General features: G+C 37.0%; 1 protein-coding gene across 7 annotated transcripts; it reads right to left on the minus strand.

Moving 5' to 3' along the window:
• Nucleotides 1-5,156: 5,156 nt before the first annotated feature.
• Nucleotides 5,157-27,213, minus strand: CASP8AP2 (caspase 8 associated protein 2). Of its 7 annotated transcripts, XR_014881483.1 has the most exons (12): nucleotides 27,052-27,213; nucleotides 26,208-26,283; nucleotides 25,693-25,725; nucleotides 24,878-24,958; nucleotides 22,953-23,053; nucleotides 22,048-22,122; nucleotides 20,743-20,858; nucleotides 15,839-18,369; nucleotides 10,451-13,400; nucleotides 10,122-10,218; nucleotides 8,500-8,599; nucleotides 7,873-7,893 (listed from the first exon to the last, which is right to left on the minus strand). XR_014881483.1 is itself a non-coding variant. In XM_085217635.1 (11 exons), exons 2-11 carry the CDS (start codon nucleotides 26,254-26,256, stop codon nucleotides 7,837-7,839), a joined length of 6,093 nt encoding a protein of 2,030 aa, XP_085073761.1. In that variant the 5' UTR covers nucleotides 26,257-26,283; nucleotides 27,052-27,211; the 3' UTR covers nucleotides 5,157-7,836. The 7 variants fall into 7 exon arrangements, 6 of the variants coding, with proteins under 6 accessions (XP_085073761.1, XP_085073762.1, XP_085073763.1 ...); XM_085217635.1 differs by lacking the exon at nucleotides 10,122-10,218 and having other exon boundaries at nucleotides 5,157-7,893; nucleotides 27,052-27,211; XM_085217636.1 differs by lacking the exon at nucleotides 10,122-10,218 and having other exon boundaries at nucleotides 5,157-7,893; nucleotides 27,048-27,211.
• Nucleotides 27,214-27,432: the final 219 nt, after the last annotated feature.

The raw sequence follows: 27,432 nt of genomic DNA on the forward strand, positions 1-27,432 counted from the left end.
ATGAAAGAAGACACTTTTATTTTTTTTTCTTTCACTTTGCAAATCTACTGCCAACAATAAATTAATTCTACACCTACTACATTCCTGTCTGTGGCTCTGCTATGGCTTTGGGTGAAAAAAAACTGAAACAACTCATTAAGCCTTCATTTATTTGAGAAAGTTTTGAGAAGTGTGACAGAATTTTTTTATTTTGTACCATAAGATGGTAGCATTATTAGTGTCATCCATTTAGTATTTTCCAGTCTACTAATGTAACGGTCCACATTTTTTTGCCTTGAAATACAAAACTGCAAATACACAGCTAGTTTACATGTAACTGTACGTTTACAGTCTTAGTCTAGAATTTTATTCATAAACTTAGAATGCATCCAGGATTCATATCTTGAATTTTGTGCATTTAAAGCCTCTATGAATCACTAAAATTCTGTCTTGATTGTAAGCTTAAACATATGAAATAAATTAAGCAGGAAATACATCAGAGTGCTGTGAAGATCTTTGGCTGTAAGTATGAGATGATCTTTTTAACCACCTGTTTCCCAGAAGCTCTTTGATTAATCATTGAGCTGTTCTATGTTCAGCTGCAAGATGCTTGATACCCAAGCCACTTCTCTGGAATATCTTGAGGATCTTCAGGTCATGTAGGAAATTAAAATTTACAAATAGTGTATTTGTGAATGCATTCCACAGTCTGCTGTGTTCCTGGAATGCTTTTGCTAACACAGTAATAAAATATTGAAAACAACTGGGGTTGTCTCTACCTCAGGGTTCTAACTTAAATTTTATTTGCCATTATTTTATGGCTTCCAAATTCCAGAAAACTACAGTCTTTTGTAAAGTGCCAGTTTGAAGTTTCTTTATGTTGGATGCATTCTCTGACTATGTTTGTGGCTGTCTGAATATTTATACGTGATCAGTTTAAACATTAACAATACATCCACATAATCAGAATCAGATGGAAATCCACAATCGACGATGGAGGAAGTTCGTTTCTTCCTTCCTTCCTTCCTTCCTTCCTTCCTTCCTTCCTTCCTTCCTTCCTTCCTTCCTTCCTTCCTTTACTTCTTTACTTCTTTACCTCCTTACTTCTTTACTTCTTTTTCATTTTCTATTAAAGTTCATTTCATCACTTTCCAATATTCAAATCACTTCTATATTAAATTTGTGCCAGAATCTCTTTAGAGGTGATTTGCAGAGTTAAATCTTCCTTAATTTTATCAACTATAAATTAAAATAGAACTGGAATCGATGGTCAAAATGAAATATGTCACTGTCTGAAATCATTTTTTGTCCTGCAGCCATTACATTTCTAAAGAGGCGATATACACATTTAGCATCCTAAAAATTGCCAATCTGCTAACATCCACAAACTGGCCAAGTTGATCCACTGAAAGTGAACAATATCATATAATTAAACTGCAAAAAATAACAGGCTTCATAAATTCCTAGCCTTACTGAAATATACTTCTTTCCCAAAAAGATTAAATGTTAAGATGCAAGTACTCTTGTTTTTAATTTGAATTGCTATCAGTCTGACAGGTATCTGCCTGTTCTGCAGATTTTCCTGGGCAGATTCTTTTTCTGCTTGCTTACCTTAAGAGAAAGCCTTTGATTATTCGTTCTTAAAACATTGTAGGAGCATGTAGAGCTGCTGAAGGCTGTAGCTTGGAAAACTTCCTTCACAGTGCTTTTTTTTTTTCAATGCCAAAGAGTACATGTGGCACTTGGAGCAGACTTCTCCGTTCTTTGTGTCTGGATGCTTGGATCACACAGTCTAAACTCTGCATGTGATTTTAAACCATCAGATTATAGGATGGTGCCTCTAGCCAAAATTATCATGCAATTATTTTAGTCAGTGGCATCTATCAAAGCTATTCCCTTGAGGCTCTATTTATTTGGCAATAGTCTGTAAAGTCCCTATGCATCGTCATGTTGAGTTCTTCGAACACTGTGTCTCCACCCATATCCTAAGTTACATTTTCTTCTGTAAAACAAATAAATGAGCACCTTTTAGAGTCATACACATTCCTGCATTTTCTTTACATTCCATTAGTTTTGCTCTGAATCAATGCCAAAGAATCGATCGGTCATGTCCGATTTCATACTCTGTTGCCTGGTGAGTTAATTTAATCTGCTGGAGGCAAATGGAGTCACCTAGACTTAAGCTGTTCAGAAACATAGGCCTTCATTGCTAGGAACCTTTCAGCTAGGTTACAGTCACTCTTGAAGACCATTCAGGATTCGCATCTGTGAGAGACATGACCTAAAAAAAGATCACGAGTTCCTAAAATAGGATTTCTTGAGACTACAGAGACACAAGAGATGAGGCTCTGATAATAAAAACATCCAGTCCTGTACTTTATGGAAACCCCAAATAATTTTTTCTTTGACCTTTCCTTCCTCTCGACCCTTGTCAGCATCTCTCTTTTTGCATTAGCCAGATTCCTTTGCATCCTATCTGGATGTCTCTGTCCTTCACCCACACTTGTAAGCTAAAAATTGAGTTAAAATACATACACTTCAGTCCTAAAAGGTGCAGGACTGTTTTCCACTTCAGTCTTTTCTCCCTAAGGGTTTTCCCACTTGTTCTCACAATGTACCACCCTCACTCTTTTGTGGTTAGCTCAATATACATAGCAATGAATCCTCTCTGGCATAGGCTGCAATGGTCTCTCTGAAAGCTGTGTTTGTGTTCAGAGCCTTTCCCTGCAGCAACAAGGTGGTGATAATACCTTTTATTCAGCCTCAGTACAACGCAGAAGGTATACAGTTCATGTATGTTTCAAATGCTTTAAGGGAGGTAGCACTACACTCCCTACTCCTGAAAGACATGTTAATACTCACCCCAAAAAGCCAGACCTCCCAGGGCCTTTCTCATCCATATGCTTCTTCCCTTACGCTCTCTCTCAGGACAATGTTCTCTCATGCCTATCATTAGTACTGTATTTTCACATTGCTTCTTTTGAATTTGGCTACAAGGCCTCCGAGGTTCAGTCAGAGCAACCGAAGCCTGGTGTCCCTTACCAGAGAGCATTGGTGATGCCTGATGGCAGCATCCTCTTTTGCTCTGTTCAGTAAAGTAACTTGAAAACTGATCAGCTGTGATTTACACATCCTGATGAAGAACATGCTTTGCTGCTCCCAGCTGAAGCAGTTCATTTGCAGCTTGGCACATTTTTGTGCCACCATCTTCTCTCTCTCATAGGTGACAGCATCAGGACAGGTAGCATCCATTACTCAGCCCTCAGCATAGCCATGGCATTAGGTGTCAGCCTCTCATAGGGCAGGGAAGGTGACAGCAGGCTGCCTAGGGACAATTCGCCATGTTTCTGCTTTAGCAACACAGTAATTGGTGTTGTTAAAGGATTGCTCGTGCAAGCTTGCTAATGGACTGTAGAATTAATTACGCATGAAGGGGAAGAAAGGCCAGGGTACATGGAGTGGTGGTAGGGAAACATAGGTCTTCGTGTAGTCTTTTGCATTTGGAGGTGAGAAAGAATTTGTGGTATCTGAGGAAACTCTTGTTATAAGCATAGAATCATAGAAGCAATAAGATTGGAAAAGATCTTCAAGATCATCCAGTTCAACAACTCACCTATCACCAATATTTCCCAATAACTCCTGTTCTTCAGTACAACATCTAAATGTTTCTTCAACACCCATTCAAGAAACATGTATGACAACATCTGTCATAGGTGAAAGCAGCTTACGGTGTAAATGTTAGCAGGAGGCAGATGATTGTGTCTGCATGTATGAACTTCAGAGTCACAAACTTATCACTTGCCTGCTGCAACCCATTTGAGTTGGAAAAGCAGAAGCATGTCTGAATCTGGTGGGAGACTCAAGGACCAGCAACAAGAAGAACCCATTGTAGGCCATCATGAAGCCTCCCCTCAGTTTGGTTTTTTCCAAGCTGAACAAATAAAGGGACTTCAGACGCGCATACATTTTGCTCTCAGATCTTACACCATCTTCACAGCCATACTTTGGATGCTCTCTGATAGCTTTATGTTCTTATATCGAGGTGCCCAAAATTGCAAGCAGTGCTTGAGGTGAGGATGCACAGCGCAGAGTAGAGTGGGACAATCCTTTCTCTCACTCAGCTGGCAGCGCTGGGCCTAAGGCACCCCAGACTGTAGTTGGCCTTTTGGCTATTAAAGCCAACTTTACTCCTGAAACATCTTGACTGACTTCATAAATTCTTCCAAGAAAGCTAAGAATTCCTTAAATCTGCTTCTTGGCATGCTTTAGAAATGCAGCTTTACTGCGTGCAGATGAATTGGTAAAGACTATATTCCAACTGGCTTTAGAACAAAGAGAATTAGCTAAAAGAAAGTAAAGAGCTGTAGAGTGCTAGATTGGCAGCTAAAGCATTGCACCGGAGCCTAAAGAAATGACATTCCTCCAGTCTACTATTCTACATAAACAGCTAGCTGGCAACAGTCTATGTAGGCCTTAGAAATCCATCAAAATTCAGTACCTGATCCCATGCTTTCACTGTGATGTACACCTCTGTCTCCTCCATAAACCCTCCTGTATGAACTTCTACTCTGGACAATCTTCCAATACCCGTGTCAATTACAATTTTTTAAACCAAATACTGGAAAAATGTGCGTGTTGGATGAAAGGAGGCATAGTCTGCACTAGCAGTAAGTGGAGTAAGACTCTCAAAGGGATGCCTTTTACTCTTTCAGGATAAAAAAAAAAAACACGTATTAGATACAAAAAGCTGTCTTTTTCCTCAATAAAAAAGGCAATGATTTTGGGAAGCCAGGAATGGGTTGTAATTCATAAATGGTTTGTAGTTCATTAAATTGTTCAATTTCTGATGCACTTAAATTCATAAAAAATAAGCAGTACATAATTGAAGCAGTAGTTGTATGAGAGCAAAGGCTGATTACCTCCATGTTTTTCAGTCAGAACATCATCATAGTTACTCAGTTACATAAGCTAACAGAAGTCAATTTTAGTGCTGCTTCACAGTATTTGTAGTTACCCCGCCATTGGCCAGCAGTTCTGGAAAAGGTTTTTGTTTGCCTGCAGTTTCACAAATGAGGCTATAGATTTACAGAGAGTAATTTTTGCATACGTGTACCAAAATCCCTACTAAAGAACTAAATCACAAACAATGCTACAAGAACACTCTGAGCCAACTTCAGTTCAACAAGAACATAACTGTGAATTTTACAGTTTTATTTTTTGCATTACTTTTACAGTAAGCAAACTAGTTTATACAAAATAAACCCAGCGCTTCATATAGTTAAAAAAATCATCTTTGGCTAAACAAAGCTCTATTTTTTACATATATTTATATATATATATACACACACACACACACACACACACACAGGATATTTTACATGACAATGCAGGAATCTGTACAAATACTTACAATAGACAGAACATTAAAAAAAAGTTTCATAATTTACAAAAAAAGAAATCCAAGTCAGAATCGAAGGCCAACCCTCCCCCACCCCAACCTGTACAGATAAGAAAGTAAATACACACAAACAAGGAATAAACAACTTCATAATAAAATACTGTCTGTTTTCTCAAGACAGAGAGAAAGCACTTAAGTAGCAAGGCTGATTCCCCTCAGTGCCTTCAGTATTGTGCACGTTTTGATCTATAAAGATATGGTTATAAAAATACTCGAGTCTGATTATTCCACAAACATTAGCTAGCTTGCAGAGCAGCATTTTTCTGAGAACAAATTCAGTTAAATTTAAATTTCAGTAAGTAAACAATTGTAAAAAATGTTTTGTTTTGTTTTTTTTAAAAAAAACAAGCATTAACAGGTACACTGATCTCCCAACTGAAATCACTAACCAGGTCTTGCCTATGCAGCTCAGAAGATGACATTCGCTCACCAAATGCAAATGTTTTAGAAGCAAGCATACAAGATGGAAGACTGCCAGAACTGACATTACAACCTACGCAAGTAATTCCTTTTAGGAGCTCCCAGAACACTGCCTAAAATCAGAACTATCCACTGTTTGGCAGCATGACAGTCAGTTCCATAGGTCACGTTTACAATATTCCAGAGGTATCAGTGGCAACTTCGCTGATGAATTATCTGATGGTTGAATAGAGTGAAAAGTCTGTCCTGCTAGTTACTACGTCTCAGGAAGTGAGCCAAAAACCATTATCCTGAAATTCAAGAAGCATTCATTGAATTCTGTAAGAATGCAATTTAATCCAAATTCAGAGGCGGTGCGTGTAAGTGGGGCTCTTAAATGAACTCGAGCTCATCTCAGCAGATGTTCCAACTAAATGAAAACTACAGCAATTCTGATCTTCAATAGCAACAAAAACCTCAAACTCCAACGTATTTATAATACAAGCCTGACCTGTGCAACTTGCAGGGGTGCTTCTTACAGGGAGGAAGGAAAGCTTTTTAGAAACTTGGGATAAAGCAGCAATGTATATATAGATACGTACAAAAATAGCTACACACTTCTAGTATGTATAGTAAAACCAGAGGCAGTTATCAGAATCCTTTAAGATGAAACACCATGAATTTCTGATGTACTGAACAATTTGTAACCGTACATACACTGCTGTCAAAACATACTAAATTGACAAGCTTTTGAGATTGCTTGTATTCAAAATAAAAGTTTTTCTCCTGGTTAATTAGCATAAAGTAACATTTTGTAAAACTGCAAAGGTCTGTTTCTAAATTAATTAAAAAAAAAAAAGCTTTTCTTTTTCTTTTCTTTTTTTTTTTTTTGGAAACTAAATGAAGTGCTCATTCTGCAGAAGGCCTATTGACCTAAATTAGCTTAATTTAAACTAACTTAGGAATCTTTCCAAGATGTGGTTTAGAGAAGATAAATGTCTATGTTTTTCTTGAAAGAAAAAGAATATTCAGCTATACAAACTCAGCACAAACTCATTTTAAATGTCAGCAGATCTGCAAGATGTTTTAAACTGCACAATCATTCTTGTTAAACGAATACTTGTCACTATTTCACAATTTAGATGAAACAGAAAAACTGGTTACCGACTTAATGGCTGGCTCCACTGTGTCACAGCAGTTGGGACTCATTTTATTTGACTTTAAAAATCTAAAGGTTAGGGAGTCTAGTCGAGGTCAACTGTCTAGACCTCCCCCATTATCAGTGGAGACAGATGGATATCCTCAAATAAATGAATTCATCTTTTTCAGTTGGAACACAGGAGACATCAAGTGGCTTAGAGAGCAAGTTTAAAGTTGAAGACAAATCCTATACTCAAGGCCAAATTTCCTCTCCTTGAAACACACCAATGAGCATCTGACAAAATAGTGAAAAACAACCTATTTTTTCCTATCAGAATTCAATTACTGGATAAGCAGCTTCTGGAATTATTGCAATCATTATGTTGGCTTGTCCTAAAAGAAAAAAGCCTAACTTCTTAAAGTACCAGTTTTCACATTTCCACATAACCAAGACAGGATGTTTATCATTTTCCAGCATTATTTAACTCGACTCCAAAGAACTCTTATGCTTTAAAATCACAGTTTGACATCACCGTACAGAGTACTTCTGCCAAGACAAGCAGAAGCCACCATTTCCACTTGACTGCATTCTTCTCCTTACTTATAGAATGCATATAACCAACATGAGATGTCACTCCCTTGAAATGATACTACACCATTTGCACACACGCATTCCTTCTCAGCCAGATTCCTCTGTATTATTCTGTTGCTCTGGCAAAACATTTCAGAGCACAGATTTATCAGACTTAGTATGCTAACTTGGATACCTCCTCCTACATACATCACACAAATCCAGTGATTGTAGTCCATCATTGCTGGTACAGTTAAATCCTATAGCCACAAAGCAGCATGGTGGTAAGTTACTTGCACTTGGATTTCTTGAATAGCTTCATAAGCTGCTTGAATCTTTCTGAAACCTAGAGGAAAACAAAAAAGGCATGTTACGGATTTCCATACAAACAGACTGATCTGACACCACAAGTTCTCTGTTTGTTTAAAAAAAATATTAAAAAATATTTTGTGCTTTTTTGCTTCTATTAAATTTTAAGGGGAGAATTTTAAGAAAACCACTGTGTTAACTGGATTTGTACTCCAAGGAAGTCTTCCTACAGCTTTGATTATGAAACTGCCTCCAGGTTCACCAAGGAAGAGTTACATGTCACTATTAGTTTAACACTGGCTTCATTCCCATGAGAAGGTTAGACAGGGAAAGAACGAAGACTTCTAATCAGTTATGACAGAAATTTGCTCTGAATGCAGCAGTTTTAAAGTACCAATCAAACAGGTGCTGATGGATTCCAGGACCGTAATATTCTGTTAACACATACTTTTAAAAAAGCAACAACTGGGAGAATCTAGGATTCTTTTTTCCAAGAACTCCCCAATAAAAGACATGAGTTTAAAAAAAAAAACAAAAAAACAACCCTTTTAATTACCAGAAGATCTCTCTAGGTCTTAGTTCAATGGCAATCATAAAAGTACTGATGTAGTTATTATCAATTATCAGAATGGTTATTACCCACCTGATTTGGGCTTTTGTTCAGCCTAGTGGCTAAGGAAACAAAGGTTTTACTTGAAGGTCCTTTTCTCTGACATTCCAGTAAAATTTCTCGGTCGTCGTTTCTATAGCAAAAATGGAGTTTTGAAGTTTTAAGGTAGTTTTGTACATATGCCCATATAAAAATATAATTGTATATATATTTCTGTATATACAAGTACTTCCAAACTACAAAACATGAATTCAAATAAGAGCGATGAACTGTTAAGAGGACTCTCCCCTTTTCTGACACATAATAACAGAATCAGTACAAACAATCAATAGCAAGACTATATTATCCTGTTAGGAACAGCAGGATTATTATAAGAGTTAGCCCCAAACCAAAATAATTATAAATATTTTCATGCTTCTAAAGCAAAAACCTAAGCTTCAATTGAAAGCATCTCCTCAGTTCCAAAGGGATCTGTATTTTGAGGCAGATTTTCCTCAGTTCGCATGTTTAGGCAGCAACTTTTATCGAAGGCCCACTGAAGTTCAGAGATTAAATAGAGATGTATCTCACTTCCATAAGTAGCCTAATGTAACAAACACACTCAGAGCATATCTACAATTCAAATGAGAAAAGAAGGACCTGGAGACTATTAATAAGCATCTCACTGATTTGATGTTTCTTCTGTTAATTTGTTTAGATATTTGTAAAATGTATACAGATGCTACCACTGCATCATGGGCATAATGAATCTTTGATTACAATAATTCAATAAACTACATTTAATTTCCTTCACTCCACAGAATAAAAACCCAACATAATAATTCTTTATTTAAATATATATATATATATTTTTTAGGCATTGTTCAAAGATGGACAAAGACTGAGACAGAAAAAGCCTGTTCACATCCATAAGGAAAATCTTTTTGTTTTGCGTGTTTAAGAGAAAAAAGTCCAAATAGCTTTCAGTCTTTTTTTTTTTTTTTTCCCTGAAGGAGTTATTTCTTTTAAAAATCCTACATCAAAACTTCTTTTGTATCCGAACTTTAGTTCAGAAAACTATGTATATGAATGTTTTAGGAGCCTCTACACAAAGCACAGATCTTATAAAGCTGCAGCAAGAACATAAAAATGTGCTAAACAGAGCTTCTCAAAGATTTATTTTATGTTCCCACACAATAACATTGCACATATCTCCACCTTACACAGCCACCCCATTTGTCACGTACATGCTATTAACTGGGTGGTAACTAGCACATACAGCATGCGTTGCCAAACAGTACGTGGGCTGAACAATTGACTAGTACATTTCTGCAGATGGAGGAGCACAGATTCCCAAGCAGAACAGTTTGCTCTCATGCTTTCAGTAGGGGGAAATCTTTGTCCTTTCTCCTTTATCTAGTTACCAATGCTTCCAGGCCTTGTAGGAACATCAAAGACTTCCATTCTTGCAGAAGTTGGGTGCAATTTTTGGATCAGCAAGGAAATGGGCAGGGGAACCAAAAATTGCAGTGAATAAAGTAGGCTGACTACATTTACCTACAAGCTTTAAACACAAAAGCAAAAGAATGCCCAGGCCATGAAAATATAGGTAAGTGAAAGAATTAGTTACGATGTATGGAAGCATTATTCTTTATGGCAAATCTGATTTAACCTACCCAAAAAAATAATGAAAAGCTGTTCTCTTCCAAAGGCTGCTAATAGAATTACTGGAAATAAGCTCATTTCTGAAATTTGCTTTCTGCTGGACAATTCCTAAGAAAAAGAATAAAATAGACTTTTGTACCATTCAGCGGTACTGTAAGGGAAGAAATCATATTCACAAAGCCATTTGGCACAGACAGAAGGAAGCTCCTAAACTGCTATGAAGTATGCACGTAGTACTATGTTGTACCACCTAAATATACTTTTCCCCACTTTCCAGTTTATCACCTAGATTAAAATACAAAACAAGTAAAAGGGAACAGATGAAAACAGAAATTATTACCTCGTCCAGGAAACTACTACTTCTCCTTTCTTTTTAATGATGTTTTTGGCATACAGACCAGGTGATGATGCCCCCGAGGACAAAGGAGAAGCATCTTTGTTTTGTTGCAACTCATTATTCTTGCTGTGACACTGTTTCTGTCCTGAATTTATCCCTTCAGATTTTACATCACTTCCATTGCTGCCTTCATCCGCTGATTCAGTTTCTTTTCGTTGTCTTTTTAAGTTGCAATTCTCTTCAACAGTTTCCTTCTTCCGTTTTTTACTAGTTTTGTCATCTATGCTTATTTGGCAACCTCTATCAGTATCCAAAGTGGATTTTTCTTCAAGATTACATTCACTTGCTATGGTCTCATTGGAAAGGTCTTCTGTTAAGTCTATGAATGCATCGGAGCACTCTTCCAATTCTTTTTTATCCCTGATTTCTGAGTTTCCTGTAGAAACTTGCTGACTCTTCTTATTTGCAGCAGATTCCACTGCAAAACATGAAGTCTTTTTAGCACTATCATTTGTTAAGTCTGACACTACACTGCAACCAACAGAAAAAGAAGCTTGGGATCCAACATTTGTTCCATCTATGTTTTCAGATACTTCCAATTTGTGTGTCTGAGGTTGCTCAGAGCCTTCATTTGGGCTTTCAGTGTCACAGCTATCTACATTTGAAGGCTTTTTATGAGGCCCAAGCAAGAGGGTAGTTTCTTCCTTTTCAGCACTACTTTGAGACTCCTTCAGAAGATGAGGTAAGGCAGGATTCTGCTCTTTTCTAATGCTGACACAAGGTAACTGATCCGTCTTAAGCAGATCCGGTTTGACAGCTTCCTGCAAAGTAGCTGCTATAGTGCTCTGCCTGCCCCTTCCTTTTTCACCATTTCTCATTTCTTCTTTATCATTCTTGGTTGAAGATGCCCTTGCCTCCTTCACTAAAGCAATCTGATCAGATGCTGGGGTGATAGTTGGCACTGCACGCCTAATCTTTACAATGAAATGATCATTGGATTTCTCCATGATTACTGCTTGCATTGGCAGGCTGGAGCGACACTGAAAACCAGGAATAATAGGACGACTCATCCATGATGAAGAACAACTTGATCTACTGCTAGAGTTATCAGATTCTAAAGCCAAATGAATGTCTTGTTCAGTGGCATCTTCCCCTTCAAGAAGAGCATCCTCACTGTAATGAGCACTAAGGACACACTCAGGAGTTGAGCCAGAATTATTCTCAGATTTTAAGAAGCTGAGGTGAGCATCTGATTTCAAAGGTGATGGAATAGTTAAGGAAACAGCCAAATCTTCAAGGAGGATAGAAGAAACAAATGATTTACTCTTTTGTAAACTGCATTCATCTTCTCTGCATGAAGTTGCACTTGTAGGAACTTCAAACATACAACTTTCATCTAGTACATCTGGATCAACAGACATTTGAAGCCTAGAAGTTAAAGGTGGAGCTCGTATAGGTGAAACAACAGCCCAGCTAATATCCTCTATGGATCGAGATTCTACATGAACCTCCTTTGGAGCAATCCTTTGCACTAATTCAGAAGGATTCGTTTTACATTTATGATTATCTGAAAACTGTTTTTCTGGTGTCCTGAACTCCCAATCGTGTCTGTCAATGTTGTTACCACTTTTTTCCAAGAGATCAGAACCTTGCAACAGACTTTTGAAAATTTCACCCATTTGAGCATCACTTACAAGATTAAACGTAAGAGTGGATGCTTGTTGTTCTGTGAGGAGGTCATAACTAAGATCAGACTTGTTAGCATCTCTGAATTGCTGGAATCCTTCTTTATCATGTTTTACGCCTTTCAATGGAGTGATAGTGCATTGTAAATTATTCTCCTTAGTGGGTTGCACTTTGGTTTGAGAATTCCTTGTGTTATCAATGGAGTTAAGACATTTCGTGAAAGCAGCTTTTGGTGCATCTGTTTTATTCTTCTCATGATGACACTTAGGTCTCTGATAATCTACAGACTGCTTAGAAAGGATATATTCTTGAGGTTTTTGAGATCCGACTTTCAGAGACTTTTTCCTAGATCTCTGCGCATCATTTTTATGACTGATTTTGTGGTTTTGTTTTCCTGTTCTTTCAAGCTTCCCTTCCTCACTCTCATTTCCCAGCTTTATCACATCACATTGTTTTACTATGATTCTCTTCACCTTCTCAAATAAGTAGTCAAGCTGTTCATCTACAAATTTCCATAACCGTTTTTTCATATCTGATACTTGTTGTTCAAAAAGATGGTCCACTATCGCATTCTTTTTAACTTGCTTGAGTTTGGACTCTATAATATCACATATACTCAATTTTAATGTCTCACCTGATGTAGACATCTTGGAAAAGTTCAGGTGCTTTATTAAAGATGTAAAATTTATGATAGCAGACTCAATAATTCTGTGAAAATGCTGAACTGGGAAGCGTACCTTGAATTTCATATAATTTTTCCTCATCTGCTTTCGTATCGCTCTTAGCATTTGCATGATTTCTTGTATGTTTGAAGGTTCAACTATAACTTGAACTATTTTTTCAAGACAAGTAATGCTCACAGTTTTATTTTTCTTCATTTCCTCTGAAGATCTGAAAGTCTGATTTTTATGTCTCTCTCTGTTCTTCATATTTCCTTTCACAGAAACAAATTTTCCATTATCCTCATTGCAATGTATAGTTTTGTTCTTTTGATTTTGTGGGCTGCTGGTCAAATTCCGTGTTTCAGGAGAAGTTTTTGGTCTCGTCTTTTCTGGATTTTCAGAGCGTCCTTCTGATTTAGATTTTTCCTCATCTTCATCACTACTTACGATTTCTCCTTCTTCTATTTCATCTGAAGAGATACTCAGCCGGGACTCGACCTCTAAGCGTGCATTAGACAGGCTAAGAGGCTTTTGATTTTCTTTATTTACCTCCTTTGACAAATTCTTTGAGGGACAGATGACAACTGTACCTTCAGGAATTAAATCTATAAAAAGAAAACAGTTTAATAATAATTATAAAGAATATAAACAGATATTTCTAGAAAAACAAGGAGAATTCTATTCTTCAAGATGACTGTTCAGGATTGTTTCAAACTGCTGATGACAATTCAAGAAATTTGGGCTATGTAAATTCTGGGCAGTTCTCATTCAGCAGAATGGGATTTTTCTGAGCTTCGAACGGGCCAACAAGGACTCCACATTTCACGAAAGATGCATAATCTTTCCTACAAACATATCCATCGAAAAGAGAAAAATCTCCAAGTTTCCATTAGCTTTGAACTTTTCCACTCACTTTAACAACTTTTTTGAACACTGCACAAGCTGAATTTTAACTCTGACATCATTTTGGATTGAGATTTACATTTAATTTACAGATTTACAGTTGATTTCCTTTTAATAATGTTATTATGAAAACAAAAGGAGCAATATAAATGCCCTACTGTCTGCATTCACCTAAATTTTCCTCTACAGACAAGAAGGAACTACTTCAACACTTCAATTCCGTCAATACACTAAATTACTGAACAAAGAGAGGCCCATTATACTAGCCACTACATATGTGATAAACTCCTATTTCAATCGTTCATGCATTTAAGATTACCAGGACCATAAAGAAATACAATGGGATAAAAAAGTTTTCTTGTTTTTCATTTTTTAAAGAGATGTTGAGAAAAACCTCAACTTCAGGTTCTTGAATCATAAAAATAGGGCATATGTGAAAGGAAAGGCTCTTTCACAAGTTCATTAAATGTTTTATATTTTTTATAGATTCAATAATTTAGTAATTATTTAAAATTCAAAACAAACATTACTTAGTTAAGGAAAATAAGTAATTACAATTAGCTACAAAGCAAGCTAATTTCCAGTGTATAAAAAAAATCCACTCAAATGCATTTGTATTGATTAATGAGATTCACAGTTAATTACAGGCTTGCTGGACACTAGTTAATAAAACTCTTATGTTCAATCTCACATAGATTAGACTGCTTAGTGACCTCTAACAAACTTCTCATCTGGTACATAACTGTACCTGAATTCCATCTCATTATAAAATTAACTTTAATTTAATGTTTTCAAGCAGTATTTGAAAATGTTTACACAGACTCTACAGTTGGAAAACAATATTTCTTTACTGCCTCCATTTCAGTTTTACAAGGTTCAATGTGTTCTCAAACTAATCAAGTTGGTATTTTGACAAACTAGATGTACAAAACGAAAGCAGTCAAAATACAGTATTAATGTAGGTCCTGCAGAATAGCAGAGATGGCAGTATTGAATTTCAAGGCTAAGAGAAGCCATGATCTCCCATCAATTTAACACACGTAAAACATTTGACAGGTGTGTCACTAGTTAGATCACAAAGACAACGAGGCATTTAACTGCAGAGATCAAAGTCATTGCTTTGTAATATGGCTGTAAGCTCTGGACAGGAATGATTCTTAAGAATAAAACCAGAGAAAAACACTTATTTCATGTTAATCTACTCTGCCCTCATGTACCCCCCTGGCAGTTCAAAGAATATAAACTACTGTAGGAATAAAACGTAAATCACTAAAGGAATCCGCATGTGAAAGAGTAGCTTTCTCAAATACAGGAGACAGAATCTGAGAGTAAACCATACTAAGAACAAACTCCAAACCAAACAAACACTATGACTTAAAACACACGGAACAGAACTTTACTGCTATTCTCCCATTCCTCTTCTCGAAAGTCAAAACTTCCAAGAAAAAATATTAGTTGCATCAGGACACTACAAGAAGTTTTAAAGATTAGCCAAGGAAAATATTTAAACTTTAGATTGCCTGTTTTCTCTTTGAGTGCTGTCACTGTATTTTATCTTCCTGGTATCCTGTTTAGGAGTCAGCTTATTATTATCGGTATATTCTTTTGTTCTATTTTTTTTCCACTAAATGACTCACAATGGTAAAACACACCTAAAAATTCACAGTGAAATTTATCCAAATAGAGACTTTTCTTGGCTGACACTCCTAAGAACTGAGAGTCTTAGGTACCCTCTTCATGCATTTATTTCTTCTCTGAACACTGAAAAAATATGATCCTAACTTACTCCTGCCTCTAAAATTCCAGAAAGATCTAATATACATAGTCAGAAGTAACAACAGGTAAGAGACATATATATATACACACGCATTTTAGACATTTGCGTATTATCTCTTATTTCAATTATTTAGTTTTAAGCAGTGACTAACTCCAATTTTGCTTGCACCGCAGTTCAATCAGTACAATCTTGACGTTAGCAATGAACAGTTCTGTGATAAACAAAAAGACCGTTGTGATTTACACAGCTAAAGAAGAAACAATCTGTATTTTTGAAAAAGCAGTTAAAAGAAAGTAATTTCTGCTCTCCATGAATACATCTTTTAAGTTTCTATTTCTAAAACAAATTAGAACATATGAATACCTTTGTTATAACTCTTCACAAGACCTTTGCAGGGACTTTCCATCTTAAGTGCTTTTGCCAAAGGGCGTATTGGACTGTTCAGTGGGCTGATAGCCTTTGGAATATGCCTCAAGTGATTGAGATCAATGCTCAGTATTGAACTGTCATCATCAACAGATACTGGGTTAGGTTCTCTCTCTTTAGTTCTAGGATACATTTCACTGCTTATAGATGAAGATGCAGTTGTACCAGTATCAGTCAAGTCCAGCTCCATATCACAAGCATTCTGGTCAACCAATGGTATTTCTATATTATTTAAAACAGTTTTGTCAGGTGACTGAGATGCATTCATACTAATTCCACAGACTGCTTTTTTCTCAACAGGATGCTCAAGATTTTCTACAGACAAATGATCACTGTCCTTCACTACTTCCACTGAAGATTCTTGTTTTGTTTTGTTAGCATCATCCACATTATCACATGATTCCAAATCACCAGAACTTCTGGCTTCCCGGTTACATAAGACAAGGTTTTGAGAGTCCTGGTGGTCTGAAGAGTTTTTTGTGTCAGCAGCTAGCCATACGTCATTTCCCTCTTCCTTCTCCACTGCTGACTCAGGAAGGGTTCCCATACCTTCACTGTGCATTTTAGATTGTCCCATTTCTGCTGCTGGCACATTATCACTGTGCATCACACATACTGTTACAGGCAAGTTTTCATACTGTGCCATGCTTCCTGCCACCTCTTGAGAGGAAGCTTCAGGGTGATTCAGATCTGTCACAGACACTGCTGAGGCTTCTAATTCAATTGGATCACAAGCCTCTGCTGCTGATAATGACAAAGTTTCAGTTGGCATCTCATCAGGAATCAGTACCTTTGCTGCTCCCAGCAAGGCTTGGGATTGTATATAGTCCACTACTGGCTCTTGTAAGGTTTTTGAGTTCACTTCACAGGTTGTCACTGCTGACAGTGCTTCAGACTGAGCTGGATCTGCTGCTGCTACTTTCAAGGCTTCACTTTCAGCACTGATAGAAATAGGAAGTGTTGGTTCCGCACTGACTTTAGTTGCAGCATCTGGAACTTGTACTGTTAAATTAATTTGCTCTTTAGCACCAGAGTTAACAGGGTGGGCAGAATCTACCACACCTGCATGCAAAGTAAACTCTGTAGTTCCTTCATCCGTAGCCATTTGGGAAGGTGCTTTAAGTTCATCAGCTGGCAAAAGACATTGCTTTTTTGCAGGAGAAAGAGTTAAATTCAGCTTTTCCATAAAGCTGAGTTTCAAGTCTTTACTTTTCATCACAGAGTGATTTTTAGTTTGGGGAAATTTAGGGTCTTTTAAACTATCTGTAATTCTGGCTGTTTCTTCTGACTTACAGGACTTGTTTCTCTCACTTTTTATATCTGTATCTCTCTTAGATTTTTTTGCAGGTTGGTGAGAAACCTCTTTTGTAGCTTTTCTTTCACTTCTAGAATGTCTATTTTCATCTTGATTTTCTCTTTCCCTTTTCCTTTTTTCTTCAGTTCTGTGCTTCTCTGATTTGGAATGTGCTGTTTCCCACTCATATCTACTACTGTTTTCCTTAAAGCGTGCATATTTATGCTCTCTGCTGCTGGAATTAGAAGGTGAAGACCTTCCTTCTCGAGAACTATGATCATTTGCTCCTCTGTCTCTCTTGCAGTTGATGTCTCTTCCTGTTCTGGACTCTTCCACACGGCATTTACGTGACTCATGAAGAGTCTTTGAATGTTCATTCTTTGAGTATGGACTATTCCCTCTACCAGACCTCCTTGATTGCTCCTGTGGTTTTTCATTCGGTTTAATTTTTTGGCTAGAGTTTTTTTCATCTTTATCATGCACTTTAATGTCTTTCTTCATTACATTCAGTGATCTCTCACCTGCATATAATTCTCCTCTTGCTTGACATCTGTCTTTATCAGTAGTTTGTTTATCCCAGGAAGAAACACACTTTTCTACTTTTCTTTCTGTGGATGGGCTGCATTTGACTTTTATGCTCTGATTTTTTTGCTGCAACTCATTTTTACTAGTCTTTTCTGAGTAAGCTTTCAGCTTCTGATGAGGATCTGAATTCCCTTCTTCACAATCGGTATTATTACAAATACTACTGTTACCAGTACTTTGATGTACTTCTCTTTTGTATTTGTTGACATTTCCCCTACTGTACTGTTCATCACTTTTTGTTTCTTTTTTTTCCTTTTTGTTATCCTTGTTGGAAATATGGTCATGGTTTGATGGACATATATGAGTACCATCACCACAGAGCTCTTCAGGAGGGTATCGCAGTACATATGGAGTGTTTCTTTTATCAGAGCTAGACTTCCCATTCTCCACACTGTGAGATGAATAACTGTGGTACACATCCTTTGAACAGTCATTTTTCATTTTATGATCCATCTTTATACTGTCACCTAAGTCAGAAGATCTGAATTTGTAATCTTTTGTCTTACACATCTCAGAGCACCTTCCATTAGTTGATCCAGGAAGATTTGTCCTGGCGAAGCCACTTCGATGACTGGGAAATTCTGATAGTCTATGTATACAGAGAAAAGAAATCCTCATGTTAAGTTTTGAAATTTATTTAAAAATAACTGAAGTCAAATTATAATGAATCCACCTTTTTCTACAAACTTGTCAACCTTTCTTCCAGCTTCAAGTTGAAGAAAACATATGAAGTTATTAAACTTCTACTTTATTCTTAGCACACAGTAAAATAATATATTTTGTATACATATTTTCCAAACTAAATTAATGTAAAGAAAAAGCAAGATCTGTGGAAAAATACCATATTTGTTCTGAAATAATGCTTCAGTAATTTAAAGTAGTATTTCATTGTCCACCAAGAAAGCCTTCTGTTAAGATTTTTTTTTCTTTTAAATCCACATACGCACTGTTCGCAATATTCATGATAAAAAAGCACAATTCAACAGTTTAGTGCTTCATAAAATGACAGCCAAAACAATAGCGACTTGTGCTTACTCCACTCACTAAGCAAACAAGTTTCTGAAGTTGGAACTTCATGCAAGCTGCAGAAAATTAATAAATTACAATAATTGAGCCTCATCAAGGCCAGGTATTACTGCTCTAAGGTCATCATATTAAAAAGAAAAGAAATTAAAAAGTGAAATAGAAGAAGGCACGTGCAGTCTGTATATATAATCTGAACTCCTACTCACTACTCAAAGTACTCATAAAAGCTACCTCACCACCAAAAAAAAAAAAAAGACACATTTCTGTCATATTCAACAAAGCACTCCATCACAATTATATAATTAAAGACGACGTCAACTTTCTTTAATACCCTCCACTATCTCACAAGAATGATTGTGTTTAATCCGTGTGGAAGTAAAGAGAATTCATGACAAAAAATGATAGCAGCAACCTCCAAATACAGAACCTCTGTTTTTAGTTAAGGATGAAGTAGTTACTACACATAGGCATTCTGTTTGGCCTGAAATTATATCGTGATTCCAGTGTCCAATTGTAAGGAATTAGTTCTTCAGCTTCAAAACAAAACAGGATTGGGTTTGCTTTTTGAAACAGCACACTGCTCATGGAACAAAATAGTAAATTTAAATATGTAACAACCAGTATTCTGCAACATGACTATATTCCAAGAATATGCAACTGTGCAATAAGAACTGAGCTTCAGAAAGAACTGCAGTTGTAATCCAAAACCCATTGCTACATTTCTGTTTAATTTTATAATATACTGACAAGATTTTACCATTATATCTGGATTCACGTGTGGCGAATGTCAGTATCCAAGCATTTTTTTTTTTTAAATAACCACTAATCATTTCCCTCAAAGCAGTCTTCAGACAGACAGGAAGCTTAAGGTGAAATAATTTATTATAGATCATATAGCAGGCAACACATATTTCTAAGACCTTAGAGTGCCACTTTCTCAAGATTTTCCATAATGAATACCTCTAAAATAGCTAGAAAAAATATTTTATTTATCAATTTTCATCACTGTCAGAAGGTATTGCAATAGAATTTGAAAGCACTTTGGTGAAGATGAATATTCAAAACAAGAATATATTTTTAAAAAATTACACTCAAAAGGTTTGAAAGTGTATCAAAGCCAATAACTGAATGAATTACACGATAAAACCTCTTGTTCTCAATCTGATAATTTCTCAATTTTCTTGAATTAGAAAACATTGCATAGTTGACAAATATATAGTCTCTAGCAAGTAATGTCAAATGATCTAACTTCTTCACAACACCTTTTGGTGCAAGAAAAATCCAAAGGTCAAACTGAAACACAACAGATCAATGATGTGGCTGATACTGCATAACTGACAAGCAGGTCATAAGACAGGAGTCCTGAACTTTGGACCACTACTTTGGTTCAAGCAATCAAAATAAATAAATAAATAAATAAAATAAAAAAATCTTATGCTCAACTACTCTCCTATCCACACTTAAATATCCGAAAATCTTTCTTGTGTTATGTCTAGTAGAAAGTACCGAAAACCTTCTAACTACTATCTTTCACCATTGGAGAAAATATTTTCATGTATTTTCTCCTTACTTATGTCCATTTACTACTTGAAAAATTTCATGGAATTCATCTGTCTGTGACTGTAAAAATACAGTAGTTTCAAAGCTGAAAGATACAAAACACCTGCAATGAAACATGCTAAGCGGTTAGAAAACCCAACTGGAATGGGTGACTAAACAAAACAAAAAAGGAAATGTGGTCACCCTTTGTATTTTGTTCTCTACGTTACAAATCAAAGAGTTCACTCAGAAAAAAAAAAAAAAAAAAAAAAAAAAGCCACACATAAACTACCAAATTATTTACTTTGTAATTACTTCACTTGAAATACATAAAAGGTTTATAACAAGTACATAAACATGATCAGACAAAAAACACTTGAAGTTCCTCTAACTGTACCTTTGATGGAGATTACTGATTTCTTCATCCTTACGGTTAATTTCCACTCTTGCTGTTTTGATAAGTGCTGAAATATTTTTTTTAAGAGCTTGGTTTTCATTCTGTAGAATGATATTCTATTTTTAAATAGCAAAAGGAGAAGGGAAAAAAGAGAACATGAGAATTAGCCTGGGAAACCAAATATGTAACAAAGCACACCACAAGACAATCGTTAAAAAAAAAAAAAAGTCCTATCTTATGTGTAAGCTGACAATAGAACACGTGAAAAAAAATGTTTTGGAGAAGTCAGAATTGCTGAGACCCACATAAGAGTGTTATTATTATTATCATTTTTAATTGTTAAGAAACTGAAAACAACAAAATATCACTCATTTCTGTTTATGTGCTTGGTAAGTACTTGCAATGTTATAAGCACACAAATTATTAAAACTGAAATATGCAAAAAAAAAAAACCAAAAACCAAACAAGCAAATCAGAAACATAAAGCTAAAAGACAACAATCCTCCTTTTTGCTTCATTCTTTCACTCTACTTGTTGCTTTCAGTCACCATATCGAATGTGGCATTAAGCTCTTTCAGATAAAAACAGAATATATCTAATACAATTTTGAGCACCCTATTATTCTAGCATTTTTAGATGGAACGTTCTAGAATCCTATCTGACAGTTCTATAGTCAGCTTCTTTTAATAACTGCTCTCAGCAAGGCCTGCTCAGAAGAACAGACAAATTTTGTAGAAAACAATTCAGAAGTGTCATAGCAGAAATTGTTTACCATTTAAAGCTTAGAATCTTTTCAACTTATCTGTAACACACAATAGAAGAAGATGCAGAATTGCCCAAGATAATCTAATTATATGGGATGGCACAGCGCAGATACTAGCTCAATGTGAAGAGCAGTTCAGCCTTATCAAAATGGCACTTGCTTGATACAGCTATCTTCTTCCAGTTCTGATAGCTTGCGTACTTTGCAACCTCCCTACTGCATTACAGGAAGATTTTAATTAACCAAAGATTTTTTATTTATTATTATATTTTTTTTTAAGTATTTGTTTGACATGCTTATTTTTTAATCAGAGATAGAAGTCAGCTTTTTTAAGCAATTCAAGTGTTACAGTACACATCACCATAAAGCAAGCGAAATTACCTGTTGATTCTGTCCTAATCACTGTCTTAAGAGTTTACAGATGTGCATTACAAATCACCGATTTAATTAATTATGGAAAGAATATGAAATTAACTCTCTCAAGGCAACATTCAGTTTGCTTTACGTAAATCTTGACAATGTTGCTCTTGGATCTACAGTACCTGTGCCTGTATTTCCTTCAATTTCTTCATCAGCTCTTTAATTTGCTGTTGACATTTTCCATACTCTGCCTGCAACTGTCAAAGAGAAGAATTCACAGTACAGAAGTAGACATAATTACACAAAGTTACTCTTCTAGATTATTAGTCAACACCACAGTTTATATTTCAAAGCTCTGTTTTTCCAAAACTACAACTCTAATGCCAATATTAAGACAGAAAAGATTCAACACATTCCAACAGTCATAAAACTCAATAAAACATCGCAGACACTCACGTAAGAGAAAATCTGTGTGTGCTTGCCCAATTGTCACATGCCAGACTGTAATAGGAAGCCATACAATTGTGAAAGACAAGACTGTGTAAAGCAAGCAGTTCTCAAGAGCCTTACAGACAGAAACTTTATCAGGTTTTACATAATACAAAATAGTTAAGGAAAGTCATACTCATAATAGAAAATTATCTAAAAATCAAACTTAGACTGAAAGAAATAGATTGCAAAAGACCTGCTCTAGTTGAGATTACAACTATTGCATAGTTGTTTTTAGTCTCAAGGACATATGAGATCAATTCACACCCTATCTGCATTAGCTAGGTAAAACTTCTTACAAGAAATGCCAAGACCATCCTTGCACAAAGAGTTGAACAAGTAGAAACAAATATTCCCTGTACTGATACAACTGCATGCAAAAGGATGTTAAGTGAGAACAGCTAACTATGCCATAGATAGGGTGAAAGATTTACTGATTCTGATAAACTTGTTGACTAACAGCTTATGAAAAAACAAAAGTTTTCATTCCTTTATTTAAAAGCGGTTTTCCTATCTTCCCAATAACATGAGCACACTAGCAAACATTTCTTGCAAGATTAAAATATATATATATATATTTTGTTACATTAATCCACACCTCATTGTAAGATGCTTCCTTTGCAGTTCCTTCTTCAATTAATATCTCATCAAATAAGTTTAAACTGTTGCCAGCTGGTGTTGAATTCGGAGTAGAGTTGTCTGTAGAAAGAAAAACACATCACATAAAGAAAAAAAAACAAGTTCTATGTAGATTGCATTGTATCACAGAGAAGAACATGACCTTATCTGAAGAAATCCCCACTTTGGACTTCAACTTTTGTATTAGTTTTTATTGGAAATACACGATCCAATTTACATCAATATAAAAGATAACAAAGAAATCTAAAGTTCAACTCAAAAACATTGTTTTAGAAAATTTATAGATTAAGAGAACCTCTAAGAACAGAGGAGGGCGCATTTTGTGACTAAGTTGTATGAAGTCAAAAGAGGGCTAGCTCACAATAAGGCTTTCTAATTTACAAAGCAACAACTCAAAGCAGTAACCTAAAGTTCCAGAATTCCAGCGCCACTAGCTAGTAGAAAGCTAGAATAAATATGTACATGCTACAATTTATTCAGCTTTTAATTAGACCTGACTTTTGAATGCTTGCAGCTGAAAATAAGTTAACAATAGAAAGAATACTCAGAACACACATTCAGAAACACAATTCAGTTGATCAGAATGAAATGGGAAGAAAAAAATGAACTATTATAGAGTTGGTATGAGGTTGAATACTGTGCTTCTTGTGCTGAATGTGAAAGTGAAAACCTCCTGTACTGCTTTATATTCCCTCACAAAAATAAACTCCCTTGCTTTAGTTTCAACGAAATAGAAAAACAAAAAAAGCTCATGAATTATTTAGCTAACAGAGCTCTTTCTTCATTCAGTCTGTGCGCTCTGTTTACCAAATACACATTACTGACAGGACCTGATTTATGACACCTCTGAAATACAGATTAATTTACAATCAAACAAATAAAGTCAGCTATCAAAACTGTTTTGATTCTTTGGACAATACTGTCCAAATAATACAGAGTATTAGCACAATGCAAGAGGACACATGAATAATACCTTACTTGCACGTAACAAAAATCTCACCAGTCTTCCTTTTAAATTAAGAGGAGATCCTTCAGATCTAGACTATATCAAATCATTGGTGATGTATGACATGCCTACACTGCGTTACTTTACTACTACTTGGATCACTTCTACAACAGTGTATCTCGGTATCTGAAATAAGACCTAAGAGAATACCCTTAACTGTGGTAACAAATACAAAATGGAAAGAGAAATAGATGTATAAATGTTTTACATCTATAGGATGCAGTATAGTGCTTCCATAAACATTCAATGCACTCACAGATGTAAGGATAATAAACACATGTTTAAATACGAGAAAACTGCATTTCATTAAACTGCCTTATAAAAATCCAAAAAAAAAGAACATATTGAAATTTTGTTTCTTTCTTACCTTCAAAGAAGTTAAAAGAGAAAAATAACTTACATTAGCACATGAAATTACTCTGAACATTAAAGATTAAAAGGACCTACTGAATGCAACGTATAACACAAAGTACGTTTTGGAGCTCTCACTGGTGATTTAGTAATCAGAGACTGTTGGTTTTGGTCTTGAAGCTATTTAAGAAATACAGAAGAAAGGTGTGTTTCCCAAGGTAAAATGTCTAACAGCGAGGCATAGACAGAACAGCTGAAGTTTCTCTACACCACTTCATGAGTCTCTTAAAATAACCAGCATTGCATGAAAACTATACTATAACCATTTAGGTAAAATACTTCAGAATTCTCAGCCATATTTACACAGTGTATAATGTGTATGCCTTGAACTTACGTAAGTAGGTCACTGAAGCACATGTCAGCCCAGCTAAATGTAAATTTAATGCTAAATGTTGTCTTGCTTGAAACCAGCCTAAAAAGCAAGACTATAATACTTCAACGCAATTAACAAGATTCATTCAACCTACCAGGAACTGTCAAGCCACTGTCCAAACCATCATAAATATCCACTGAGCTCTCATCACCTTCCTTAAAGGGGGATGCTTCAGCTAAAGTAAGAAGAAAAAAGAGCAACAAAGTAAAACTTTTATAAACTCCAACTTCTAACTTTCTACACATAGCCATGATCCTAGAACACTACAGAATAGTAGCAGTAGTTTATATGGAGAAACAGTCTTTAGTCATCTGAGGGCAAATAAAGATCAATTCCTAAATCTCACAAGACCTGTCCATGAGCAAATTTTATGGCTTTAAGTAAAATTTAAAATTAACAACTGGCAAAGCTGACTTGGTCTGAACTGGAAACAATTTTCTGGAATACAATGAATCCAGAAGTTATACAGCTCAGATAAAGATAAAGATTTTGAATCATAAACCCACTAATGTTAAAAGAAGTAATTCTCAGTAAGTAACAGGAAGCATTTCAATAGTCTGTGTCATAATTCAGATTCTAATTTTGTCGTCTATTCGCATTCTAACTGGTTCTGCAAAATTGTTTCAATCTACATTTCTCCAGACTCTCCTCATATCTTTTTCCAGTGCCTCTTTATTACTCTCATCTCCTACATGAGAATCTTTCCAGTTCTGCAACAAATATTATTACATTTAAGAAATACAACAATATCCACCAATTTTCTGAGGTTGGGGATCTCACAAATGCATCAGATCAACAAACTGCTCAGCTGGACACAACGTTGGAGCACCCTGACTGTTTATACTAGATCTGAAGTCAGGGCATTTGTCTGTAAGAACAAAAAATAAAGGACCAAACCTCTCAACTTACCCAATACAGAGATGAGGAAGGTTAAATCACATGCTATAAGGTAAAGGTGAAAGGCCTGTTGCAGACACTTTGGCAACGTATTAGAAACCCAAAACATAAATGCATCAGTTAGGGTGGCAAATGCAACGTTGCTGATTTGATCACAGAATTACAGAATGGCCAGGGTTGGAAGAGACCTCAAGGATCATGAATATCCAACTCCCCTGCCACACGAAGAGCCACCAACCTCCCTATTTAATACTAGACCAGGCTGCCCAGGGCCCCATCCAACCTGGCCTTGAACACCTCTAGGCATGGGGCATTCACAGTCTCTCTGGGCAGCCTGTTCCAGAACTTCACCACTCAATGATGTGATGTGGCTCACACTGAGACTGTTTCATGCTAAGTAACTACAGCTTAACAGCATTTGTCCCAACTTACATTATTTCAATTTTGTTTTTATTAAGTACCTTTCAGACCTATGTAATACTTCATGCGTTATTTGCCAAACAGAACGAGATGCAAACTCATCTTACCAGCACAGCGGGTATCAAACAGTCCCAGTCCATCCTCATCTGCTGCCATGATACAAACTCCCTACGGCTTCCCCATCTACAAACAAAAAGAGGAAAGACAATTGATTAACCAACAATTTAAGAACACCATTGCAAAACAGAAGCATACAGAAGAGCAACATTTACAACTGGTCTTTAACAAGAGACAAAACCAAACTGTCAAAACTCTTACATCAAGGTTAACATGCTTAGAACTTGATCAGGAGTGAAAACAAGAAGCTATGCATCCCACAAAGAACCATTCTGACTTCCAGGGTGAGGCCTTCAGCAGTATCTTCGTTCTCATACACTGAATAAACATCCTACAAAGAAACTTCGTCATGCGGACGTCCTAACTGGTCTGACCGTATTCCTTCCCCAGCCAGTCATACCACTGCGTAACTCGGATTTCCCTCCTGCTGCCCGACACGCACAAACCAAACCGAGCTGCAGCTCCGTGCCTTCCACCCGAGCCCCGAAACTCACTCACAGGGTGCGGGCACCCCGTGGCAGCAGCGCGGCCCAGCAGGGCAGGCCCCGGCCACGGCCCCGCCGCCGGGAGCAGCCACAACCCTTCGGCCTCGCCTCACCCCACCGCCGCCTCCGGCCCGCCCGAGTCCCGTCACGAAGCGCACAGAGCGCTCGGGGCAGGGAGGGCCTCCGGGGAGCGGCACACCTCGGGCGGGCTGCGCTAAGGAGCGGCGGGGCAGCCCTAGCCGGCCGAAATCAAGCCGAATGTGAAGGAAGAAAGCGGTACCCCCAGCACTGAGAGGAGAGAGCAAATGGGAAAGGAAGAGAGAGGAAAAAAAAAAAAGCCCGCACCCACCGGTCAGCCCCAACCCGCGACGCCCCGCAGGCGGCCGCCGCCGCTCGTCCAGCAGGCCGGGCGCCGAGGGGGAGGAGCTTCCAGAGGCTGCAGCCAATGGCAGCGGACGCAGCGCACGTCCACAGCCGCGACGTCCACAAACCCGACCCCCAACTCTGAGCAGTTGGCGCCAAAGTGAGGAGAGCGGTGCGGCTGCGCCCCGCCCCCTGCGCCGAAGCCCGCCCACCCGCGCTGCTGCGCGCCCCGGCCCGGCCCCGCCCCCGTTTCAGGTGCTTTGGGTGAGGTGCTGCGGTGCGAGCTGCTTCCATTCGGAACTCGGCCGCTTCTGTCAGCCAGCGCTGAGGCTCGCGGTGGTGCCGTGGGCTGCGATGCCCCAGATCC

Source organism: Meleagris gallopavo, chromosome 2 (assembly GCF_905368555.1).
Source record: "Meleagris gallopavo chromosome 2, MGAL_WU_HG_1.1, whole genome shotgun sequence".
NCBI lineage: Eukaryota > Metazoa > Chordata > Aves > Galliformes > Phasianidae > Meleagris > Meleagris gallopavo.